The sequence below is a fragment of the Haliaeetus leucocephalus genome, unplaced genomic scaffold, assembly GCF_000737465.1.
Source record: "Haliaeetus leucocephalus isolate CR32 unplaced genomic scaffold, Haliaeetus_leucocephalus-4.0 Scaffold151, whole genome shotgun sequence".
In the NCBI taxonomy this organism is placed as follows: domain Eukaryota; kingdom Metazoa; phylum Chordata; class Aves; order Accipitriformes; family Accipitridae; genus Haliaeetus; species Haliaeetus leucocephalus.
Genome location: NW_010972587.1, coordinates 13,631,646 through 13,653,448, shown reverse-complemented (window position 1 = coordinate 13,653,448; position 21,803 = coordinate 13,631,646). Strand labels below are relative to the sequence as shown.

General features: G+C 40.0%; 1 protein-coding gene across 2 annotated transcripts in view; it reads right to left on the bottom strand.

Annotated features, from left to right (window-relative positions):
• The window catches only part of ELK3 (ELK3, ETS-domain protein (SRF accessory protein 2)), a 38,883-nt gene that overhangs the window by 16,604 nt on the left and 476 nt on the right, over positions 1–21,803 (bottom strand). The window contains exons 1-2 of one of the 2 annotated variants that reach the window (XM_010561903.1): positions 10,786–10,798; positions 5,317–5,525 (exon numbers count right to left, since the gene is read on the bottom strand). In XM_010561903.1, the coding sequence (XP_010560205.1) occupies positions 5,317–5,525; positions 10,786–10,798 (222 nt within the window). Of the gene's footprint in view, positions 1–5,316; positions 5,526–10,785; positions 10,799–21,803 lie in introns of those variants that run through there. The other variant, XM_010561902.1, reaches the window with a different exon arrangement.

Below are 21,803 nucleotides of genomic sequence, written 5' to 3'. Positions count from 1 at the left end.
CAAAACAATTCTTCCATGCTGCCACCCACACTTTGGCACTAAAAATAGGAACTAGTAACCAGGCTACCGGGTCTGACCTGTTATGGGAGGGGAGGGAATGCCATGGGCACCTCTGAATCCTCAGAGCACCTGAGAAGCTCTGTCCCCTGCACTGCAACGAGCACAAAGAAGCCCATATTATTTGTATACTATACATCATACTGCCGACCCATCTAAACAAGCGGGCAGCCATTAACTGAAACTAAAATGATTTATTCTGTCTTTAGAAGACAAATTGAATAGCACTCACTGAGTAAAGCCTGGGGCTACATACTGTTCAGAGAGGATGCAAAAATATTGAATAGCTGCTCATCGCAACAGCATGTGACTGTGTAATTAAAGATGCAGCATAACTCATGCAAACATTAAGGTTACCTAGGGAACTGTGACTCTTGCATTTCCTAACTTCTGAGGGCTTGACTTCCACAACTGTTACATCCTATTAATGTCGGTATCTGCATGTAATTTCCTGGATTTGCCCTCCTTCCCTCAAAAAAAACCTCATGGGGAAAACTCACTAGCTTCCCTTTTGTGGTGTCATCTTGAAGTATTTACAGGGACCTTTAGTAGTCCTGAAACCTCTAGAGACTTCCAAAAGGTATCTGTCATTACAGCTATCAGAAAAACAAAGTAACTGGGCAACTTCAACAAAAAGAAACCTACTAATCCTACTTATAAAGATATCTCAGTTCTACACATCAAGCTAAAGTGCTCTGAGTGGGAACAGACGTTAACGGTTTCCTTGCCTGAAAGCATTACAAGAGATTTCTGACCGGCAGAAGTGTGTGACATGATGGACATGCTGCTCAAGCTGCAGGTAGAGAGAGCGCAGGATGCCTTTCCTCAGCGCTATCTGTCATCTGTTCTGCTGCTCTGTTGAGGCAACAGGGGAAATGCATTAAATAAAAAAGGGGGGAGGGGAATTCAGGTAACAAATGAAACAGAAAATGGAAAGTCTTCAGATTATCTACAAACCTTTAGCAACCAGAATCAAGGTAGCAAATTACAATCAGGACATGCCACACTCTACATTTCCTGGGGTGCTTTATATGTGAATTTAACATAAATCTAGCCATCAGCTTCAACAGCACATCATGCTTGCTTTGAAAGCCAGGCTAAGGAACTTGTCCTAATTGTGTTATTTTCTCCAGTACTGGAATTAATTTACTTTTAAGTTCAGATGAATCAGATGATGAATTTTAACAAGCCAGCATTCCCCCCAAGCAAAATGGCAGAGCTCATAAACCTCCATTTATCCAGTGATCAGTTTTTATTTCTCCACGGTGAATAATTTCAAAGACAAACCATGAAGCAGTAGCTCAGTTAGTATCAGCTGTATGCAGTAGCAGCAGAGGGCAGCCCAAAAAAGGAAGGCCCATCCCATGTGCCACCATCATTTCTAAAGAATCACTGCCCTTTGCCTCAAATTCACATGCTGCCAGATCATTCGGTTGTAGGTAGGGAAGTCCCTGTTGATAATTCCACAACCCAAACAAAGTCTAGCCCAGAGTTCTGCCTCTCGCCTTTCCTGCTGCCGCTCCCCAGCCTGCAGCACAGTGTTTATCCCATTTCCTCGGTGTGCATCCCAGCACATCCAGCTGCCAACACATCCCTCACTGCCAACAGCAAGGGAGGGGACAAGGATCTCAGAAGGCTCCTTAAGGCCACCTGAGGGTCAAGACTGCTCTTGGCTTATCCCACAAATTGGTGAATTGTCCAGAGGAGAGGAGTGCAAAAGTCCGAGAGAGGCTCTTCCACCTCACCAGCCCTTCCCCTTTTGTTTTGCAGAAGGGAAAGAAGAATGCCAAGGAGCCTTTCCTTCCCTCCTCGACTTCTTCCCTTTCTGTGCTATGCAGCAGAGACTGAACTGAAGGCAGAGGAAGCGTTTAGGACTGAACTCACTGCTGAGCACTCCCTGCCAGCCTACTAGGATTCATTGTCTGCTATCTTAGGCCAGTGTCTCTCACACTTCAAAACCTGCAGCAAGTTTCCCTGTCCCTCTGCACTCTCCACTGCCTGGGAACCAACAGGACACCACACACCATACCCACACAGAGAGTGAGGAGCTCCCACTGTCTTCTGCTAAAGGAGTTACTCCTTCAATTTAGATAGCAATAGCCATGGTTTTGGTTTGGGGTTCAAACCCTAATCACAATACATGGGGAAGAAAGAACTCATCCTTCTTTCCATCTAGGAGCTACGACCTCCATTGGGCTGCAGAACTCCTGGAAAAATGGCCAAAATCCTTGTGCCACACTTCTTAGATAAAATTTGCAGACAGAAGAGAGCACACAGTCCAAGAAAGCAGCTGTAAGATCAGCAAGCAGTCACCTCAGCCAGAGCCCTGGCGAAGAAACTGCAGAGCCATTCCTCTGGCAGATGCTGCGTGACCAGAGACGAAACAGATGACAAAGGTGTGGGTGTCCTGGGAAGGGCAACTGAAAACAGTACAAGGGTAAAAAAAAAAGGTTAAGGAATAAAAGAAGAAAAGGAGCCTCAAGTGAGGAGCCATTATATTCCATTGATTTGAAGAGATCAGAGACATCTCAAAGGAAAAGCGGTACAAATACCTCATCCCTTGTTTTTAAGCAATGTCTGTTCAGTCACTAACTGTGTATTTGGGCTCTGCCTGGATATGCTGTTCATTCACCAGCAGGCACTCTGTGTCCACTGACGCTAGTCAAGTTTATAATCAGAGGGGTTGGAGTCATATAATGAAGCGAGCTTCCCCATGCTGAGCAGAAGCCTTTTTAGCACTTAGTGAAGGGGAATTCATCACACCAACTGCTTGGAACAGCCGCTGCACTGTCCTCTCTGAATCCTTTTGTGCCTTCTCAGTCAGGCCACCTTTGAAACACGCTAAGTGGAAAAATCTGACTTCTAGTGGACAAAATACTAAAAACATTTCATTGCAGAACTTACAGCTCTAAAAAACTCTTACAGGAGAAGAAGGAGTCTGTCCAAATTCCAATGTAAGTAATGAAAAGTGATCATCAAATTGTGCACAGTTAATTTGCAGTCAGCCTGGTTTTTGATTGCTGTGTTAGACCAGCTGCATAGTGCCCAGCCCCACTGTGCCCTTCAAGAATTAGTGCACTACAAATAATACATGACAACAGTACTCTGAGCTCAGATCAGCAACAATATCTAGTTTCCTCTGCCTTGTGCAGGCAGCAAGCATGCCATAACTGTGCTGAACACTGGTGTTACTCACTGTGTAATCTCATCTCACTGCCTTTTCTGAAAATCAATATGACAACAGACCACTAAGCATGGCTATGAAGTTTTCCTTTTTAATATCCACAATCTCTAACAGTCCTTCTTTTTAATATTTAATCTTCAAAAATATAGGAAATAGTAAAACGTACAAATCTAGACATATTATAAAAAAAAAATATATATTTAAGGGGAAGTAATCCTGAAAAGATTTAATATTAATTGGTGAAAACAATATAATGTCCATCCAAAAAAGGCTGGAGAAACAATTTGGAAATTCCTTGTATTTGATGGAGTCTGAAATTGAGAAAGGTGAATATGCAAGATATTTTAGCATCTCCATATTTGTGTTCTACAATTTTTTCCTTTCAGTATCTTGACACATCTGAGAGATTCCCTTCAAATATCCTTCTGTTATAGCAATCTAATACATATCCTGGTTACTCCCTGTTCTCATTTTTGCATTCTCTGCTGTACTGTTGCCACCTTGCTTCATGCTGAAGGATAAGATTAAGGACTAAATGTCAAAGTGAAGGATGGTTTCACAAGAGTGACAGTGATCTTATGAACTCCCACTATATAGCAGAAATTTTCTTTTCAGAGGTGTTAGCTACCAGTAACCTCTACTGGCCTCTTCTAGATTGTGGGCATGCTCACAATGTCTGAAAATCAGAAGCAAATTAAGTGATCTAAATAATTCCAGATTACTATGTTCAGTATGTTATTATTTCAGATTACAGTTTTAAATGAAGAGGTTGAAAGTGGAGCTTTCAACAGCCAACAGTTCTGCCCTACGTGTACGCCTACACTATCTGCCCGTAACCAGCTTCTGAGAGTGTGCAAATAACCACAGCTTGCCAGTTGTAAGGTTGCTGCCTAAATTGTGCTGACTCCTTGGGTATTATTAGTTCTATCAAACCTCAATAAATGTATCTGTGAAGGAGGGGCAAAATTCAGTAGGTCTCGCAAGGGCAGAAAAATTGGATGAAGAATCTCCTGCCAAAGCACATGTTCCACTATTTTGACTTGAGATACCCAGAAGGTAAGTTCCCAAGTGGGAGTAAATTTAACATTCTACAGCAAATACAGTCTTCACCTGAGATGAGCTCAGCACGACACTACTACCTTGACAAATAGACCCAAACATACCCCTGCTCTGACACCCACCATCTGCTTCTGCCTCTGTTTGCTACTCTTATTCTGCACTTTCATCCAGTAAGGCATCACATTAGTGCCCTCTCATATATATTGCTGGTAATTAAATGATAGCAACATATAATCTAGACTATTGTTGAAGATAATGCAGATTTTGTCCTAAAATGACATAGTGGAAAATTTCCAAACTCTTACAAACACTGAGCATTAAACAAAGGAAGAGTTACAGTGAGATGCTTGTGAGGTAATACTGCACTGTCGTAACTGTAGAAGCATTTCAGCAGTGTATTTCCAGCTAATAAATTAGGACCCAATACAATTGTAGAAAAGATTTACCAGAAAGCTCAGGCAAGACTAGGTAAAACACTGGCCAACAGGATCTATGCGTCCCACGAAAACTCAGTGGACTTTCCCAGTGGAAACTCAACCCCACCCTCTATGCTGTTGGGTTCTTTGTTTGTCTTTTCCTTGTTCTGACACGGGTGATACCTGCTGGTAAAGCTGCCACTCTGCCTGCTGCATCGCAGAATCACTGCTTTCTACCACCTCCCTGCATTCCAGATGATCCTATGCAGGCTGTAATAATCAAACAGTTCTCCGTTATCAACAGTTATTTTATTGTTGTCAAAAGCTACAGAAAATATTGGGTAGCCAAACGCATAAACACATGAAAGCATCAGTAAGTGTAAACCTAGGTCAAAACCTCCCCTCCTCAGGAAATGGGATGTGCAGTGTTTTCCTTTGCATCTTTTAGCTGCCCTCTTACCTCCACTGTGATTGCCTTCAGTACTGTTGTCTGTTTTAAAAACTAGTTAGAGGAACTTTTGAATAGCTTCCACATAGAGGTGACATATTAAATGGTAGTGTTTCTATTTTCTTAGTCTGCACGAGAATAACAAAATTTACCTTGTCATAATAGTATCTGAGCGCGCGGCTCAGCTTGTCATAATTCATATTAGTTTTGTTTTTTCTGAGTCCCCACAGCTTAGCCACTTCTTCTGCCTTGAGTAGCTTGAATTCGCCATCATTAGACGTCCAGCAAATCAGGTGCTCATGTTTCTGGTCTAGCAGCAACTGCAAAAGGAACTGCCACAGTGTGATTGCACTCTCCATACCTACAAGGGACAAAGGAGAGCAACAGTGTGAAAAACATTTGGGAGCAGGTGTTCCACCCAATGCTCATTTCAGCAATAAGCTCTGTGTAGGAGTCATCCTACGTAACTGAGCAAAGGAAGCTACTATATCGTTTACAACCAAACATCCACAAGACCTACAGGTCTTGCATTCCCGTTTCAGTACTTTTTCCACTGCTATTTTCTGAAGGGACACATAAAATAGAGTTGAGTATTTAGAAAAGCATTGCCCGCACAGTTCACATGGTACAGGGTCCTCTCCAGTTGGTGTCTTCAATTCAATGTACGCAACCACCCTTCAAAGGAACATACAGGGGGCAAAAAAGGACTTGATGTAACCGTCCACTGAAATGAGCCAAAAACCTGCTCTTTACTGTCCTGAGAAGTATATTGAAGTTGTTCAGATATGTCACTGTGAAGAAGGGGAGGAAAAGGAAAGACCAGAGCCGTTGCCTTTGGTTAGAGGACGAGAAACCACATTCTTTCACCCTCCCACCACACGCACCCTTCCCTGTGTCATACAGCCTTTACGCATTTTGTTTCTTCCAGGGCCTGAAATGGCTCTTGCTGCTTCTGTTTGTCAAGTCAAATAGCTCAAAAGATATTATCTATCTTGCAGAAATGCTGAAAGTTCAGTACAGTTAAGCACAGTAAAGTAAGTGATGTTTACCCTGAACCTTTCTCTAACAGGGATCTTTCCTTCATTATCATATGTATGACTGAGAACTAGGAATATTTTTAACAGTGCCTAAGTCTCACTTTTAAGGTTGGCTGAACATTTTTTTCTCTAACTGCCTGAGCCCTCCCTAGAATAAACTTTTTTCAGGGACTGCAATAGAGGGATAAACTTAAGAATGACTATATTCCAACTCAGCACAGGCACATACACAGCTTAAAACTTGGGAACATTACCACTGAAGACAATTTATTATTGTAATGAAGATGTAGCTAAAACTGACCTTTTAAACTACAGAACTACAAAATGAGATTTTCTCCTGCTTTCAACAACATTGCCAGCCTTAGCACGTCAACACTATATCAAACCATTTTTTCTCGGCTGCTTCTGATACTTAATTTGGACATGTTACGTCTAAGGCAGATTTAAAGATGCCGGTAGTACTGGGTTAACGGACTATGTTGCTAATGGGGTTAATTATTACCTGACTTATCTTTGTACATGGATATGCAGTGGATATTTTTGTCTTTATCTAAACAAGCTCATGATTTTTAACTTCCTTGCTCATTTTGCCTCCTAATATATTACTGTTTGTGTCCTAATAGATTATTGCATGGCCAGAACATGCCAGGCTTACTGCCTGATGTCTCCCTTGGTGCAGTGACCACGAGAGGGCACAAGACCTCCAGCTATCTGCCACCCGGAGCGGCAGGAGATCTGCCTCTCCCAACTCTGCTCCAGCACTAGGGAAATCAGGTTGCATAAGCTTCACTAGTGTAAAAGCACAAGTTAAAGATACCAGAGGATGGTGTCGATAGTTTTACAGAAAAACAGAACTTGGAGCTCTGTTTTGGTCCAAATAATTTCTGAGTACACTGGCCAAACAAGGGTTTGCAGAATTAATGACGGTTTTCTTACCCCTGCAAAAGCCTCATTTCTCTAATTAACTGAGAATCCAGTCTGAATGACAAGGACAAAAACACCTATCCCCGACACCCAGCTGTGTAACACAGTAACTACAGAGCACCTTCAAGAGATGGCAGAGTGTCCCAGGACTGCCAGGTATCCTTGAAACCGAACTGCCTATATGGACAGATGATCTGGCACTTTCAAAGGTTTGCATTTGCTTCACTGCATTTTTTATCACTTTACACAAATCCTTTTCCACATAGTGTAAGGCAGAAAAAAAATGTACAGCTAGAATTAAATATACCTGAAAGTTATATACTTGCTTTAGTCTTTAAAAGTTCCTTTAAACTACAGCATCTGTGCAAGTATGAACGTCTTTAATGGATTATTTATCTGTAACATCATAACTAATAAAGCATCCCTGTTAATCTGGCATCATATATACATACTTTTTAATTAATAAATTTTGTAACTTCACTAAATGTGTGTAGGTATATACAGCCATACTACTTTAAAATAATCTTAGTTTCTGTACATCACATACTATACAGCAATACTCTGCATAATTTCAGCTTGTATCATACAACTCTTCTGAACAAGAAATCACAAACAGAACCTTTTTTGCTCTGAAAAATTAGAAGTAACTTAGAAATTTCTTTCTTAAAAAAATGTATTAAAATGTCTACAGGTGTCCCATGCTACGAAGACCTGTCAGTAGAACTTCAGCTGAGGAAATTAAAGATGGAAGAGAGTTACAGAAGCACTAAACCAAACTCCACCACCATGCCACTCGCCAAAACAGTACAATACCTCAGAGGTGCAATTCTCTTATCCAGACCTTAAATTATATCTTCCTTCAGATCATCAGCAGTCATGCGTCTTCAGAGAGTTTAGGTGGAACTGAACTCACAGTGACACGCATTTTGCTGCCGTCTCCTCCATCCCCATTCACCTCTACCCAAGAACACTCAGAGGGTAACCTACAGCTAACGTTGCACTATGCTTTCCATTATGAACCTGTTTTCTGATGCTTATTGTTTGTAAAATTAAACAGTTTTGGATTCCACTTTATCTACTGAGTGTGGGCCTCACGGTGACTCAGCCACAGGCGTAACGTAAAATGCACGGACGTGGGTGAGGACATCCCTACAGGAGCACCCACTCCACACTATCTGTCCCGGTGACTAAGGAGAGGTGACTTCCATCAGGTTATTATAGAAAAGGTTACTGCCACCTTTTCCAAAGAGGTTCAGTTCTTGGTGATCAGTTCTTCAACCAGCCGAGATACTCACATAATCTCTGGGGGACACTTCAGGTGCTGGACCCAGGGCAGTTGGCTGTGGTGGGATTAGATTTAGGCAGCTCCTCGCCACCCTGCTTGCCTTACCATCAACTCTCCAAGTGCATAGCTCTGAACAGGCTTTAGAAAGGACCCATGCACCTCAGAATTCAGCATCGATGTGCTTAATTGGTACGTGCATAAATCTCCTACTGGATAGGACCAAAGTCTGCTCATACAGAAATGAGATTATAACAGCCCAATGCTGCACTGTACTCCATGTCCATCTGCCACAGAGCTTCTGTGTAAAGCTTCCCATACTGCTTCTATAACAACTGTATCTATATGATTCCTACATGAGGCAAATCATGCAAATTACATTTTCAGCTTATCATTAATTGTATGGTCCTTTTTTTTCTAAGCACCCAACTTGAGGTGTTCAGGTCTGAGTTGCATTGAATATTCACAGCTGTAACTACCTTTAACAGAAGCTTTGCACTCAGCATATATGGTGATGTCAAATCTTAAATACCTTTAATTTGGTAAACTGGTATTAATCTTTGCATCTCACTTCTGTTCTCTAAAATGTGATTTGCAGGGGAAATCCAAGATCCTGCAGTGACAGGATTTTTAAACTGATGCAAAATATTTCATTTCCAATCAAGTCAACAGAAGTATTAACCTGCCTTTCTCTATGGGCACCATTTTAGGATTCCACAAAGTATTAACTATCCTCTTGGGAGGACAACGTGGCCACACAGTGTATTAAGCCTTAACTGGTGTCTCATTTGAGTGGTGGAGCAAAAGAATCACGACAGATGTATTACAAGACATGTCATTTAACCACAAATGTGCTACCACTATTAAAAGTTATTATAAATTATGACTAGGAGGAGTCAGAAATCTTCAGAAAACACTGTATTTCATTTATGTGTTTTCTAATTCTTTTGAATTTTTACTGACTCAAAGGGAATTCAGCATCTTGCCTTAATTTGACAGAAACGGGTGTTAGGATGTGGTCACTTCCTACAGGGCATGTATTTCACATTTCATTCAACTCTTTATTAATATTAAATAGTAATAATAAATATTCCTGTTACTTCTGTGCTCAGTACAGGATTTGAATGCTAGGCAATAAATAATACATGGAACCACATACTGAATTACATGGAGTAGAAGAAAAATAGTTTTAAAAAATCACTTATTTAGATAGTGACATCCATTTATGGTACAGAATGAGACAGGCAACCTATGTAAGAAATATATTCTGTGTCATGGAAAGCCTAATCAAAATTCATATAGACAAAAGAGTCAATTATTTTTTTCATCTATTAATACATGGGCATTTGCCATCTTACCATTTTTTAAAATATTTATACAATGCATTTGACAGTCAAAGATATTTTCTAAGCCATGAAACAAAATTTGCCAGGTTGGCCTGACCTAAATAGCCTAGTAATTTTACTTTGTGATCAGTTCCACTACTGCTGATGCAAATAATCACTGGCATAGCTAGAAGGAATTATACTTGGAAATGCTACATTAGACAGCAAAAGGATATTTCAGGACCGAGTTTTCTGAAAGTCCATTCCTCAGGCAGCTGTGACAGGTAACCACACTAACACCCTCTGCATTACCAATTTACATTCTTTCAGATGTGTGCCCCCCCATACAAAGCCTACCAACTGCACAAGCAGTGTGATACAATGTGATCTCCACATATCAAATTTTAAGTTCAGGACTGATTCGGGAAGGAGGTAACTCAGAATATCTGTGCTGATAATACTGCCCTTATTCATTTCAACCAAATTCAGGGACTAACGGAAATGCCTAAACTTGGAGCAGCAGCAAAGTCAACACCATAAGCCTCCCTGAAGAGAATAATAGAAAAGGACAGAGACATCCACAGGACAAAGCATCCCATCTAAGAGATGATTTTCCTGTAAAGGGCGTGCCCAAATTCCTCACTTAGGTGAGGGGCCCAAATGCCAAACACTGTCTCTCCCCTTAGTGTGTGGAGACTGACTTCTACCAACACGAGCAAGCATTATGAAAACATTATGCAAGTTACACTAGAAAGGGTTAAGATGCATGAATACACGTGCTGACGAGCTGCGTTACCATTTTTTTCTGACCAAGACCATACATACAAAATTCTGTATGACAAAATGTCAGTAAAGTGGCATTAAGGTAAAAAAAAAAAAAGTCATTAACTTGCTGGACAAAATAAAACAAATAAGCAAGCCATCTTAAACCCAGGCAGTAGAAAACCAGGAGGCTCAGAGACCAAGCTAGCTAAATAAAAAGCTCAGTATCAGAAAGATTTATGACATGAACTGTGAGATAAGTAGGATACTCTTTGGGGCACTAAGTTTTGCAGGACTCTCGCATAGGAAAAGCTGGAAGAAAAAGGCAGAAAGCTGGAAAGCAGCTCTGCAGCATTCAGGACCTCTGCAGAGGTCCTTAGCTTCCATACAACTATGTTACAGCTGTGTTCTTGTCTTCCATTCTCCCACATACTCCAGGTTTCCTACCTGGATTCTTTCTCCCCATTCTATGTTAGCTTCCCCACAGCCTTTCTAAAATAAAGAGATATACTGCTGATCCTGTACAATCAACATGAACAAGTTCTGAAGGCTAAAACCAGGAATCCCTCCAGGCATGAGGATCAAAACGAGCGCTTTGTTGCTTTAGAGGGTCCGCAGAGGAACATCTGGGACTCTGAGCTATAAACCAGGTCGTGGGACTTGGGGCAGAGGAGGGACAGCTGAGTGGGACAGACTGGCTGGGGAGCCCAGAGGCTGAAAAAATCAGCTGGAGATCAATTAAATCAGGAAGACATAAAAGCCACGTTAGCCAACATTACGCACTGTAGGTAGTCATAGAGAGATGGTGATCAGACACGTACATGAAAAGGATTAAGAGGCAGAGTCAGGGCAGGGAAATTCATTTCCCTTAGTGTATGAAGAAACTGCTGATTCCTTCTCCAGCCAAAGCAGCTGCAAAAGATTCAGCTCCTTTTTGTATACCCCACCACAGCAGGCACACACCTCCACTTATATTTCCCTTACAGGCAAGTGTGTGCTTTTGCAAGCACACAGCGTTTCTCTGTAACAGATGCCTTTTTTTTTTCCTTTTCGACTACCTTTTCGACTACTCTGGAAAACGTGCGTATATTTTTTGTACATCCATTTACTGCTTTTGTATCCTAATTCTGGCCCACAGCACGTTTCTCTGAGCAGCGTGACGTGGGGCATTGTTAGCTTCTCATTCACGTTAGCATTCGGCTTCCTTTATTTCTGCAGGTTGCAGCCAGGAAACTGGAAAATGGGCCACAGGAAACCTGGCCTCCTACATCTGTCCCAGTTTGTAATAGCAGCTCTGGTTTTATTTTTCTAAGTGTCTCAGGTTCATTTTAACCCTTGAGATGACTGCCGCAATAACATGTTAAAGAATGTGACTGTTTTGTCATTATTTTTTTTAACCACCATTTCTCAATACTAAAATTTGAGATTTGGCTAAACCATACTCATTTCTAAAGTATTTTAAAATTTATAAAATAAACAGTTATCTAAGTTTTTAAAAACTTTTGTTGGAAACTACCAAAACAATTCCATTCCATAATGACAAATATCAAAGAGTGTATTTCAAGAAAAATATGGAATAAGGCAGTCTCTAGCTGTTTCAGCTATATACATTTTTAACATAGTTCTAAAGCAAATGTCTATATGGAAAGTTGAACAGCTTACAAATCCCCTAGGCCAATTTTTCTCTTTTACATTTTAGTTTCTATAAAAAATTGAAGCACACTTGTTTTGCATTTGCATTTGATTACAGAAGGAAAAGGGTGCTGCTCATCCAGAAAAGAAACTTGAGCAATAAAAAAATCAGTCAGCCGTAACATACTCCACTGAAAATTCATCTGTACAACAAGTATATCATGAGAGGTTAAAAGACAACTGCCAAATCTGCCCAAATGTTTGCTCAGAAACATTTGAAAGAACAAGGCAAAAGTCTGAGTCAGTCCTCACACTTTATTTCTCAACAGAGATGCTTCAAGGGTGATAAATAGGATGTGGTTGGTGAAAAGTTAGTGATTCTTCCAGAAAGGAGGAAAAACAAATATCGATTTGTTTACTCAGAAAGTTTTCAAATACTCATCAAAGGAGATCTTACTGCTAATTTAATTGGCCTTGAAAAAATAAGCTTGCAACTAAGTGTGTAAATGTACCTTGTTTAACTTGATGCAGAACTTTCTCTGTTAAAGGTAATAAATCAAACTAATGGTGCAATCCATACCCAGGGCACATTAGGGAACTATGCGTATGATACAGAATGCTGGTAATTTTTCCACATCCAGCAACCAGGACATTTCCTGCCAGAGCATCCTCCAAGTTCTTCCATTGTGTTGAAACTGCAAAACTTTCTAAATCAGGACTTCCTCCTATTATATTTTAGAGGCGTCTTTCTGGGAAATGCAGATTCAAGTGAAAAAAAAAAGAAATAGGAATTCCTGCAGCACCACCCAGTGGAAACACTAGAAAAAGTTACAGAGTGCCCAAGCACACAAGTTCCAATTTGCTGCAAAACTACAGTAATATTGCCACACAAACCCAGACTGGTTTAAGGATGTGCCAAAAAAACACAGAGGGTTTTGCTGGCCGGTGTACTTAACATGAGTCACATGAGGTATGTATGCCTACTCTGCCACTCCTGTGTAATAGTCTCCTCTTCATATTCTAATGTAACAGATTATTTACAGTAATAATTTACAAGGTCTCTTTCTTAAGCATGAATACCCACTGTTCTGGCCCAGCACATTTAAGAAAATAAACAGACTCTTGTGGTTAAGAGCAACACAAAAGAGACAGCAGCAAGATCTAGCAAAATATTATAGGATAACATCAAGTTCCACTGCAGAAAAGAAAGCATTCACACACATGTCCAGTAACGCTTCCAGTAGGTACATTTGGTAATACAATGTTTGCAGTTTTTAATTATTTTAACTAAGTCAAAGAAAGGCTGAGGCAGATGTCCAAAGGAAGAAAGTTCTGCAACCTCCAAATTAATACAACAAAGGACTGGTCGCCTGCCAAGCAGAGGTGTGATGACACCGCCTCTAAAACACGAGTGCTTTCAGATTCTCCATAAGGATGTAGTTCAAGAAACAGGCTTAATCCAACTGGAGTAAAAGCCCTAAGCAGGAGGGAATATGGCTAGTTGCCTCCCTGTGAAAGGCTTAAAAAAATAACCTGCTCAACTATTTCTAAAGCTAGCTGTAAACAAAACTACATAAATCCATAATGGCTCCAACCATTCACCTTGGGACAGACGTAAAATGAATGCAGACTCCTCACACTGCTTTCTGTCTGCTCATGTGGTGCACATCTGTGGCATGCTGGCAATACGCTACACTGCAATCCAAGGGACTTCTGCTTTCAAAGCCAGCCCTATATGTTTATTTTTCCCATATGACTTTCTTTTACATTTTTGTCAGCATCAGTAGGACACAGATCATGATTATTTGACTGTCCTATATAAAATTTCTGATAGTCCCTTTGATAAATTCAGAGAAAATATGCACCAAAAAAAAAAAAAATAGCTAAAGATGGCAGAGGATACAGCCTCCAGGAACAGTGGCTATTCTGAAAGTTTACTTGATGTATCAAGCCATGATTACTCCCAAATGTAAATGCTTTTTCTTTATCTGTACCTCCTTCTTAAACTGAAGTATTAAAATTTCCAATTTTGTGGCAGCAGACCGAATGCTTTGTAACTTATGCTAGTGGCTCTAATATTTTAAATGGTGTATTAATACTATCAACTGTCTCAAATGTCACTTTTAACACATTTTGTATTCCGATTTTTAAGCTAACCTTCCCCTCTCGACTGACTTTTCCTAGACTAGAAACTCAGATAAACAAGCAGGTCTTTTTAATACTGTGAGCAGAGAGGAACCTGGCCAAAAGGACAGGAAACGCAGTCCTGGGAGTTCTGTTCAGGCAAACCGAGGTGGCTGGCAATTTCCGCAAGACCTGAAGCACAGCAAGATCACTGCAGCTTACACTGGCAGTCAGAGCTCGCCTTCCTATACACACTGAATTTTCAGAATTTGCTGGATTAGCAAAATGAGTCATTAAACTATTAAATAACACACAGGGTTACCTGTATATTCTCACGTTGCAAGGGGAGTCAGTCATAGCATTATACTGAAAACAGTGTACCACAATTCAGCAGATGGTAACCTACGTACATATAGAGATGTTTTACCTGGACAATTTCTTCCCAAAACATTAGCGCTATTGCAATAGTTCTTGGAGCACAAGCCAGGGTGTAAGTTCCTTAGTCATAAAAAATGAGCAACTAGTCACAGCACTAGTCAAGGTCCACATTTCTCACATTAAATGCTGCTATTTCTGTGTGCAACGGTCTCATAGTAAACACCTAAATTAAGAATCACTCTTACATGTCAAAATCTCAAAAATCTGCTGTTCTCCTTCTTTCTCCATGCTAATCAAAGTTCTACTATGCATGTTTATCATGTGCTAAGCTAAACTGAAACCCAATTAAAAGATTCTTATCTCCTGACATTATTCACTTGTCTACTACACCAACAAGAACCTGAAGGTCACACCTACACATTTCCCCTAACATCGATCATTAAACACTGGAATACCCAGCAGAATGCATCATAAAATACACAAGATTTCAGCCACCAGAAGATCTGGTTGTTACTCTCCTGTACTGTCTGTGTCCTGTGTACTTAAACTAATTCTCATGGCTGCTGTGAACTATGAAGGAGAGACAAATGGGACACTATTTCAATGATGACAGCAAACTTTGCTGTATACAAAGTGCTTAGATTGCCTATGCTTAGAGGTGACATCAATACACCAACTGGTTTGTTAGTGTCTCTGCTGCTCAGGATATATAACAGCCACTCTTTTGATTTGTACGCTGAATCCTGGGTAAGATTCCACGTTTAAATAAAATGTAAAGACTCTGTCCCCCCTCCTCAACTTGGATGAGACTGCACAGTCAGTTTTATTGTACCCTACTCCCAGGGAATCAATCCAGCTTTGATGCTGCTGTGTTTTGGAAGCATTTGCATTGCAGAGCTTCAGTACTGAAGCAGCAGCACTGAAGGAGTGCTGCAGTCATACTTACTATAGCAGCCCTATTCCACGCTCGCAGTTTGCTAAACTAACCACACACGCCAGTTGCTCTGAGTCTGCTCTGAGTCACCAGACTTCACAGAGGTCTATATCTAGAATCTAAACCCACATTCCCATCTCAGCTATATTAGTGTAGCATGGAAGAAAGTCTCTGAAGGTAGTCAACTTTCTCCAGATTTCACTAACAGAGCTGCAATAGGAAGACGTTCTTACTTTCTAAATGCTTTTTAGAGATTGTTTCTTCTCATGAATTACTGTTAATTGCTGGGAAGAGATAACAGTGGTACTTGAGTCTATGAACTTTTTGTTTGTGCTGTATTGTGACTTGATACAACAGAGGCCACTCAACATTACCACAGTATAAACATTTCAAAACAATAAGACTCATTAGCATCCTTCCCAAAAAGCTTAAACTGAAATACATCTGATCAATTTTCTTAATATAAAAGAAAAAAAAAGAAAGATGAAGAAATATACAGATACAGTAAAGAGGTGCTGTCACCACATTAGAGGCAAATGGATGCATAATAGAAATCTGTTTTCCAGATAACTGTCAGCTGTTTTGCAAAATGAGAATGGGAAACCTATAGGAGGACATTTGATTAAAAACATTTAGATTCTTTAGATGAAGTATATAATCAAAGTCTACTCTTTTTTGTACAACTGCAAAACCGTATTTTACACAAACTTCTTTGTTCACTAATAATTTCAGAGAAAGACCCATCTTGTAAAATTACATTAACAGGACTTACTGCTGAGGTTAGTGCTTAGAAAGGTTTTACCAATTTTAAATGATTGGTAAGAATCATAAAAATGACAACCAAATGACTCATTCCATAATTCAACGACAGCTAAAACTAGAAGACAACATGTAAGATACAAGTTTTCCTCTCCTAGTACCTCAAACGATCTTCAAGTTAGGATCCACAAGATTAAAAAAATGTATACTTTAAAGCTGAAGAAACTAAGACACGGTTGTTTGCAAGACAGCCAAAATATATTAACATGTAGTAATCGGTATTTGCAAAGGTTATCCAAGCTATATTCTGAATCTTCAAATATTGAGTAGTCCATTGGCAAGCAGAGACACAGACGTGACTGAAATGACTCCCTGAAGTGGGTCTGGGAGAAGCCATGGAGTGGGCAGTGTCCTTCACACACTCAGTACATCCTGACGCTGCAAATTTAGTGCAAAGCTGTGGAAGACGAGGAGGACACTTGGACAGAGAGCAAGAGCCACTCCGATGCCTTAGTTACATTCAAGGCCTATGCTAGCGTTCAAATGTTTGCAACATGTAGTTAGTGCATTAACAGAAGTGCTGACACACTCAAAAACAAATACATCCCTAAGTGCTTTAAAAGATCAACACAACTAAGTTTCTGGCTTCCGACAGAAATTCTTCTCCTGAAGACCCTTAGCTGTATCTAACCACTCAGATGTAGACAGAGCACACTGTATCATCTTTAGAAGCCTTTCTTTACATGGTTGATTGATACTTATCTTAAAAGTTCATAGGTGTCATCAGCTAGGTGAGCAGTTTTCAACATGTGGTCCATGCATGCAGGGGTCAACGGATTCCTCCTGAAGGAGAGGCAAATTACCCCAGTACTACTACAGTAGGCTCAACTGCGACATAGGCATCTGCACAACTGCTCAAAAATAATTATGGATCCACAGACACAAAAAGGACAAGCCCCACTGCTCTAGATAGTCAGGCAATGCTACTTGAGCAAGCAGGCCAAAATCAGACACAGTTGTTGGTAACTGTAACGCCATCGCCATATGAGTAAAAAAGTATAATTCTCAGCTGAGTTGTATCTGCTTAGGACATGGCAAAATTTTGCCTCCGATGTTCTTAACTGTAATATAACTTTAAAATAATTACTTAAATACTTAGTTATTCAGTACACTGTGAGATACTGACCATGAATTACACTGATTAAGCAGATCAACAATTCCAGGGTACTTTTTGGTACTGCAAAAACTACTGCAGTATTCATACAAAATTAAAAATGCAGAATGACTATACAGTTATTAATTGGCATTGAATTAGCTGGCAGGTAGTGCCGTAGCAGTACTTTCATCTCAATGCTTATGGCAGGTATCTTCTTCAGGTTTTGCTTTTAGAAAAGCAGCAAGCTTCCTTCAAAGAGCTTTGAATGAAAATCCACTCTTGACAGCAAACCCTTAACAATTTGAATTCTGATACAATTACTGGCCTATAAAACCACAATGGGTTAAAGAAAGTTTTAAGGATGAAGATGCATTTTCTTTTTGTGAAGTGCACAGATAAGAGGTACTTTGTGCTTCATCTGCTTTGTTTCCATACATGCAGCCTTGTATTTTGCAGTGCAGCGAGCTGGACTTCCTGTGCCTACACCTTGACATTCTCCTCAAAATCGTGACTAATTCTTTAATCATTCATTATTCAACAAAATACTTCAACATGAGAACAGGCATATTCAGTCTTTCAAGAGCTCTCAATAGCCTCCAGAATATTAGTTGATTCATTTAACAAGCCACAGATGAAGTAAACATCTGTCTAATGATTCAAGACTGTGAGATTCCCTATTGTGGGAAACACCAAGGAGAAAGCCATGGTGAATCAATCCAAGGATACACAGCACAATATGATTTTCAAAGGCCCCTAAGTGACAGCCTGTTGCATGAACCATTGGGTGCGGTCACGAAAGACACACAGCAGCTCAAAACCAACAGTACTCTTTGAAACTGGCCCAGGCTAACATGTGTCCTATAATCAGCGTCACAGCTCTAAGATGGATTCAAGCAGCAGCATCCAGGCATGCTGCACACCCGAGCCGCCACCACCAGAAGAAAACCGTGGACTGATAAATAGTCTGAATTGCACAAAAGAGTCCAACCTGCCACATCTTTGTGGGAAGTACTAGCTAATTTACCAGTTCTTTGCTATCTTGGATTATTTAGTACTTGACAGAGAACCACTCGCAGAGGTAACGGTAACTACATGAGCATACAAATTTTATATGAGGTCACCAAAACACACTCGCTAAAATAAATTTTTATAAATACATGCATCACAAGTAACTGTGTGTTGGTTCTCCCAGCTTTATCCCACTCTCCCTTATCTGTAGTAGCCAAATGTCTGTTTATTTTGGCATCTATTTCTTTCTTCTGAAGCAACATGTTGTCATGTGGTTGCATTCCCAAGGCTAAGGTTTGTGTTTTCCATACAGCTGAGGGATCTCCATGTCCCTGTCATGTACACCTATCTTCCTACGTGTAAACACATGATCCTCAGAGCAAGCAACAAGCTCCGTGCACCTTGGTGAACCTGCAAAATGACTTTCATTCTGTGCTAAGTCCTCCAGAACAGATTTTTAAACTAAGGTAGATTTCAGCTTCAGTTATAGTTAAGTCACTTGATCCTTAACACCTTCCCTTAAGAATACCTCTATCATAAGTATGCCTTCATCCCAAGAAGGGCATTACAATGAGAAGGTAAAGTTTACATAATTGGACTTCACACACAGCAAAGGGGAATACTTCGGTCTTTGGAGTGAGATACCTGTTTTGTTTTCATAATTTATATTTAAAGAAATAACATTAAGTAATGGGAGCAAAGAACCACTGTGAATCAGTAAGCAGTGAGAACTGCTAATGAATAAAACAAAATAGATTTTTGTTTCCACATATAAAAGCATCCATGTGCACAGTGGTTTATAAACACAGTTACAAGGAAGGCTGTAGCTGAGTTTCTTCCCCTGAGACCGTGTTGCTTATTTCAGCTGCTATGTCTAGGTGGAGTTGGTGATACCAAAAGGATATAAGCCTGTAGTTTTTTTCTTTTTAGGAACAACTGATGGAGGTGATTTGGAAAATCGAGATATAAGCAATTATAATAATATCTCATCCCTTAGCAGACAGTATATATTCTTCTCACACACTTTCATGTTTTGTAAATTAAAACAGGTAAAGAATAAAATCTGTTACAGACATTTTCATTATTTGAGTGAAAACCATCATGCACTATTTGATATTTGGGGGTTTTTTTCTGTTCCAAACAGAACTGTTGTATTTTTAACACATCTTTGGATTACTTCTCATTCACTCTTTCTACCATATAGAACACACAACCAGTACACTACTACTACATCTGTTTTTCTACGAGGACATCAAGATGTTTTTACTTACGCTGAGTGAATACAACATATGAAACGTATATAGTGTAGATAGACTATATATATATATCGGTACGTATGAATGTGTGTGCTTCATCTACACTGATTCAGTAGATGGCACACTGAAATTCCAGCAATATTTAATGCAGTAAGCGGCCAATTTAATGTCCGTATTTCAAAGAGAGATAGTAAGAGCTAGGGAACGCACTTCAGTAAGAGTTTTGGTGTTGTACACCACACTAACTCTTCCATAACATAATCAACAGATTTTTTTAACATTATGCACAGTAATGCACCTCTCTCTCTAAAATTTAGAATTTTACAAAAGAAAGAAAACTCCAAAACCGAAAATAGCTCCGACTACCTGATGACTGCATTTGATTGAAACAGAGATTGGGCATTTTCTGTTTTACATACTATTCTAAAAATTCTTCTCTGCCCAACTAGGAAATCAAGAGGCATCTGTGTCTGGAGATTGTGTCACTAATCCATTAATAAAAGTCCTCTGTAAAGTGATGTTAATGAAGAATCTGTGCAGCTTGGACATAGGAAGTACAGGAAACACTGAAGATCCTCAAAGGTAAACACGTGGTACACTGCAATTAGTCCTCCATCCAAGTACTACTTTTTTGCACAATATTTGCTACTTTAATGCTATCACATGACAGTTCAAGTAAGTAGCTAAGTGTTATTTCCTATTACATGCAATTTTATTCACCTTTTTTGACATTTCCTTAAGTTAAAACCCACTTGCAAGCAAGACTCCATTTTCTTTGTTTGCCCCAAACTTTTTTTTTGCAAAAAGTTATTAATTTCTAATTTGAATTAACCATCAGTGGGGCATGGCAGAAGTCTTTCTAATTCTGAACACAGACTTCTTTCATGACTGCTATGAAAATAAATCATCATGAAATAATTACACAAACCACTAAGTCCAAAGTGCTATGTACAAAAATCACTCAAAGATTAGATACGTAAGCACCAGTACAGGAAGGTTATGTGAGTGAATATACTTTTCAAACATGCCCATCACCTCAGTATCTTGGTACAAGACTCTTTTAACCACACAATTACATACAGTTGTCACAGATGCACAGAACATGCTTATCATAACACAGCCTTCTGTGTACCCCATTTCTGTACCTCACCCTACAAAAGTATTTATGCATAAATTACATTTATTCTGAAATAATCGAAAAGCCTGTATGAGAAAAACAGGAGATGAGCCATGACTTTCTGCTTGAAATTAAATGAAACCATTGACTTCTGAAGTTGGAGTCCTCATGACCAGAAAGATGCTGCATTGTATAAACTTGTCTTAGCACTACACCCCTAAGTAAATAAAGATGTAACTTGCCTCCCTTTCAACTGCAATGTTAGAAAGGCTGACAGGGCTTCACAAAACCCTCCTGTGTTAGGGAACGGAAACTCCTAATGAGATTAGTTGGTGTGTGTGCAGACATTACTTAGCCATGACTAAATGGGCTCTCTTCCTGCAGCCAGTGGAAAATTCAGGGAACTTTTTCCCCCTGCAGCATCAGAGTCCCTCTAACCTTCAGCAAAGCCAGATCCAAAAACAACTCTCCACTTTCTCTCCCTTTCTCTCTCTCTCTCCTGGTTTTTTTTTTTTCCCCTTCCCTTACAAACATTTTTAGTGTTTTTTCGGTTGGTCGTGGAAACTATCCACGTCGGCCAAGGGGTCTTGGGGCAGGGGGTGGCTAAGAAAAGCGGGGAGGGGGAGGGCCGGGGAGAAGGCAGATGACTACAAAGGAAACTGTAAAAAGGAGCAAATATATAAACCTGAGGGAGAAAACCACAGAGTTTCTTTGTGAGCTGCAGTGACTCATTTTCAAGATGTTGTCTGCTGCCAGTTTCAAACCGGAAGCGCATGGCAATTAGTCTTGCTGTTTCCAGACAAGCCAGAAACTCTCCCGACACTTTTTTTTTTTTTCTCTCCCTTTTTTAAAGCCCCTTCTGCAGTTTCTGCAGGAGCCTTCCCCCACACACACCAAAAAAAACCCAAAAAAAACCCGGCCCCTCTCGGCCTCGCAGCAGCGCCG